This window comes from Labrus bergylta, chromosome 5 (assembly GCF_963930695.1).
Source record: "Labrus bergylta chromosome 5, fLabBer1.1, whole genome shotgun sequence".
Taxonomy (NCBI): Eukaryota; Metazoa; Chordata; class Actinopteri; order Labriformes; family Labridae; genus Labrus; species Labrus bergylta.
In genome coordinates this window covers 6624119-6628635 of record NC_089199.1, presented here as the reverse complement: position 1 = coordinate 6628635, position 4517 = coordinate 6624119, and the positions used below count along the sequence as shown (strand labels likewise).

Below are 4517 nucleotides of genomic sequence, written 5' to 3'. Positions count from 1 at the left end.
TGTCTGTCTTGTTGTGGTTGTGTTTATAAACACTAAAATATACTGTGTGTTTAAAGGCATTTAATTTAATATAATACAAACAGTTACAGCCATCATCACTCTCACAACAGAGGCCGCTACAACATGGATCCTAAACAGGTCGTTGATGCAAAGATGATATTTGTAAATTTGCTTGGTGCAGCTCTTCTAACAACAAGTCTTCCTAGTGTGGAGGACATGTTGGCACACATTAATATCCTGAGAAGATTTTGAATCTCCATGATTTTGTGATAGACGAGAAAACAGAAGAGGAATGGGCAATGTCCACATTTGTGCAATATACAGAAGAGCAGTCGATCCAATGTCAGTCTTTGATGATTTCAGGATCTTGGTTTTCAGCTGCCAGTTTCAGCTGGTTTTGTTTCTGCATGTAGCGGTATCCTCGCATCGCGCACAAGTATCCTCCATAAACCGTCAGCAGCATCATGGAGGCGGAAAAGGTCCGATAGCCGATGTCAGCCAGGCGCTTTCCAGAAACCATGATGACGATCCTGAAGGAACCAGAAAGCCAAAGTCAGAGCAGGATCAGCAGCAGAATAGAACTGGTTAGGTTAACTTCTTTACAAGTATGGGTATGATGACGAGAACAAATTCAGACATGAAATGATATCCTTTGAGATTTAACATAATACAAAGTATATGTGTTAAATAACATTAGAAATCTGCAGGTCAGGATAGTTTTACAGCCGTATTAGGTTTTTATTTCGTTTTTGCAATGATTGAAGTTCTTTGATCTACAGTTTTTAAAAATAGAAATTGGTATTTTGTCTTCATGGATCGTTTTAAATAAAGCTTTTCTCAATATCACACTACATCAATACTCCACTTTTAACATTACCCAATCAATACACCTTTTATATGTTGCACCAGATCCCAACAAAAGTTCTCACAGGGCCGTACTCTTTGTTTAATTAAATTTAAATGTCTCATACCAACATACCAAACCTACAGCGCCCCCTCTTATATTCTTGAGTATTTATATTTGATTTCAAGTGAGATATTATTTACCGATAAATATTTTTACATGCAGACCTAACTGGAAAAACATTTTTTTGGATAGATTAACAAACAAAAAAATAAATGTAAGCGACACTTCAATACCAAAATGTTGCTTACAGTGTAGTTAACTACTTGTAGTTGGACAAGTTGTATGACTACAAGTAGGTTTTATAATACTGATAATAACCTTAGAAATACTGTGTTGTGGTAGCACAATGATACAGAAAGTGGATCTTTTCACAAAGTAAATGTGCACTTATGAAACACCTACCGTTTAGGTTCTGCACAGTTGCATCAAGTTGCGACAATTTGTGTGTTTTCAGATGTAAATGGTTCCACATTAAAAATGTAAAGTCTGTGATTAAAACCATACTGAAGAGGATCTGATAAAGAGATGCTGACTCTGTAAAGCGCATTGAATCTCTTTTCAACAGTATGTGATGTAAATATGAATCAATGTTCATGTATTTGCTGTATCACTCCTTACAGTCTGTGCTGCTCACAGTTTGACAGCTGCATCCTCACGTTAGCTCTCTTACCTTTTACTGTGAAGGAGAAGAACGATATCAAACACAGGTTGTAGGTGAGTTATCCTCAATGTCAGCTCGGCAACATGCAAAGTTAGCACGCACGCTAACTAACCTTTGCTTTCGTAAGATACGGCAAGCCAGAGGGGACTTCTGTCTTCAGCTGTAAAAACTGCGCGCAGTGTTACACAGCGCCACCTACTGACGCGGAGTAATACAGTACATATAGTCCCGTTTATATCCAAACTATCATACAGTCAATATTATATATTTTGTTACTATTTTGTATAACATTTTTTTTACATATTTATTAATGTTTTTCTTATGAATGCCTTTCTCTTCTTTTTTGATTATATGAAATCTACTGAGAAATGCCATTTCCTATAAGAAATTGTAATGTACAACTAATACTACTATAATAATAATAATAAATTAATAATAATAATAATAAATTAGATTTATAGAGCGCTTTTCTAAATACTCAAACACACGCTTTGACAGGAAACAACAAAAAAAACCAAAGCTAAAAAAACTACTACTACTAGTAATAATAATACTTATTATGATAATAAAACATTCAACAGCCCCAACAGAAATCAATGTACATTATATTGTAACATTCTAAGACTCAAACTCAGCCCACATTTATAAAATTAAAAAAATTAAAAAAACATGCCTAGATCTCATATTTATAATTAAGTTTGTATCATAACAATGATGTATGTATTTATATTTTAATAATACAAATGCTGAAAATGTAACACGTAGTCAATGCTTTACAGCCCCACGACTTACCAGAGACACAAGCAGCTTTACCGCCTGACCTGGTTCGAGATTTAATGTTGTGAATTCCTGAAGAACAGGGTATTAAATGACAAGTCTTAAAGTATGAACACATATTAAATAGCTATATTCATAATACTATATCTACTGCGACAACGTCACAGTAGGAAAACAGGGTTGTCAGTTTTTTATTCTACTAACATCCTTAAAAGCAAGAAGCAGGTAGAAGTAAAAAATCCTTAACAGTAGTTACATTGTGATCTACTACAGCATGATTTCTACATAAGGATGAAGCAGTATTAATAAACCACTCGTAAATAAATAAATAAATGAATAAATAAGGCAAAAAACTTGAATTTGGGTCTGAAGTGTCCTTTTTTATATTTTTATTTTTTTTATCAAACCGACCAAATACAGTAATAAACCAGGCACACAGACCAATGACTGTAAATGACACAACCTACAGTCTAACACTGTCTAGACACAGACCAGACCGGTGCTTCTTTTCACTATGGGACACGTTTCACCCGGACATATTTTGGAGGCGGACGCACTACAATGGCAACATGCACGACAAGTACCGAGGATAAAGATATCACAGATCCAGGAGCTGCACCTCATGGCAACTTCATAAACTATTACACCTTCAATCCTCCTGAAGAGCGTTTGAGACTGATACCAGCTACACTCCTTCAGGAACTAAGACGCAGCGAGGCTCATGAAGACACGCTGGTCCTGGACGTGGGATGTAACTCAGGAGTAAGTAGAGATCTACACCCTCTATTAACAAAGATTTTGAAAAGCAAACTTAAATTATTCGGACACTAATATTTACCTTTACCTCTCAAAGTATGCATCATTTCAAATCTATAAGCTGTCATCATCCAAATCGAATTATCTGCATATAAACATTTACCTGTGATGCATAACTAATAGCTTTACATTATGATGAAACATGGCACCTTTCGGATTCATCTTAAGATTTAAGCAAATTAAAATACACAATACCTCCAAATCTGTCCTTTTATTGTTTACCTGTGTCAGGATCTGAGTGTGGCCTTATACAAGCACCTGGTTCAGGAGCCGGCATGTGCAGAGGAGTCAGAAAACAGGAAAGTTCACCTCCTGGGCTTCGACCTGGACGAGAAGCTCATCCAGCGGGCTCAGCAGACCAACCCTCTGCCCGACTACATCTCCTTCATCCCTCTGGACATCACTCAAGACACACACCAGCTGCAGGACTACCTCAACCAGCATGGCAGCTCCCACTTCCACCTTTGTGCGTGCCTGGCTGTCACCATGTGGATCCACCTGAACCACGGAGACTCCAGCCTGCTGCAGATGCTCTCTCACCTCGCCTCCATCAGCCAGCATCTCCTGCTCGAGGTGCAGCCCTGGAAGTGTTACCGCAGTGCAGCCCGGCGTCTGAGGAAGCTGGGCCGCTCAGACTTTGAACACTTTAAGACCCTCAAGATCCAAGGGGACATAGCAGAACATGTCAGGGAGCATCTGGAGAAACACTGCAGCATGGAGCTCTTACAGATCTTTGGCTGCACCACGTGGTCCCGGAAGCTGATGCTTTTTAAAAGAAGACGAGACTGAGCGTCAAAGCTGCATTGTGCTGCAGTTTAACAATTTTTAAGCTCACCTGCATATTGTGTAAAATATGAATGCTTTTGTGTACAGACAGGTGTTCATCTTTGACTAAAAAGATAGTAAACACTTTGTTTTGTTTACTGTAACCTGAAGATGTTAAATTTGGCTCCAGCACCTGCTCAAAGAACATTCATTTATTTTCTGACATTGAATAGATGCAAGTAGTGATCAATGAATGTAATAAATGGACAGATACATCTACTATACATGAAGGGCTGCAATATATAACTATTGTCATTACTATCAACAAAGTTATTCTCTCATTTCTTTCATGATTGATCATTGAATCTATTGAATGTCAGTACAAAAAGAGAAGAATGTCCAGAGCATGAGTTATCTTCACATGTCTTGTTTTTTTATCTTACCAACAGTCCCAATCTTAAAATAATAAAGAAATCAAAATGTATTCATGAGCAGTAATGTGCTTATTTAACTCATTGTTGCAGCTCTAAAATGAAAATAGAAACATTTGGCTACAGCAAATTTGAACAAAAATCTTAAGGGCTAAAACCA

General features: G+C 37.3%; 2 protein-coding genes across 2 annotated transcripts; one reads left to right on the top strand and one right to left on the bottom strand.

Annotated features, from left to right (window-relative positions):
• Window positions 1-45: 45 nt before the first annotated feature.
• On the bottom strand, window positions 46-1735 carry cox14 (cytochrome c oxidase assembly factor COX14). Its single transcript, XM_020629398.3, has 2 exons — window positions 1578-1735; window positions 46-530 (listed from the first exon to the last, which is right to left on the bottom strand). Exon 2 carries the CDS (start codon window positions 518-520, stop codon window positions 344-346), a length of 177 nt encoding a protein of 58 aa, XP_020485054.1. The 5' UTR covers window positions 521-530; window positions 1578-1735; the 3' UTR covers window positions 46-343.
• A 1125-nt stretch (window positions 1736-2860) lies between these two features.
• Window positions 2861-4410, top strand: LOC109980850 (pre-miRNA 5'-monophosphate methyltransferase). Its single transcript, XM_020629397.3, has 2 exons — window positions 2861-3107; window positions 3393-4410. The coding sequence occupies exons 1-2, from the start codon at window positions 2907-2909 to the stop codon at window positions 3948-3950; spliced, it is 759 nt and encodes a 252-aa protein (XP_020485053.1). The 5' UTR covers window positions 2861-2906; the 3' UTR covers window positions 3951-4410.
• The last annotated feature ends 107 nt before the right edge of the window (window positions 4411-4517 follow it).

What these genes read in the sequence shown, in the direction of transcription:
- cox14 (XM_020629398.3), bottom strand. Translation starts at nt 520, where the DNA reads ATGGTTTCTGGAAAGCGCCTGGCTGACATCGGCTATCGGACCTTTTCC.
- LOC109980850 (XM_020629397.3), top strand. Translation starts at nt 2,907, where the DNA reads ATGGCAACATGCACGACAAGTACCGAGGATAAAGATATCACAGATCCA. An exon ending in ACGTGGGATGTAACTCAGGA is followed by an intron (nt 3,108 to 3,392) that starts GTAAGTAGAGAT and finishes TACCTGTGTCAG; the next exon opens with GATCTGAGTGTGGCCTTATA.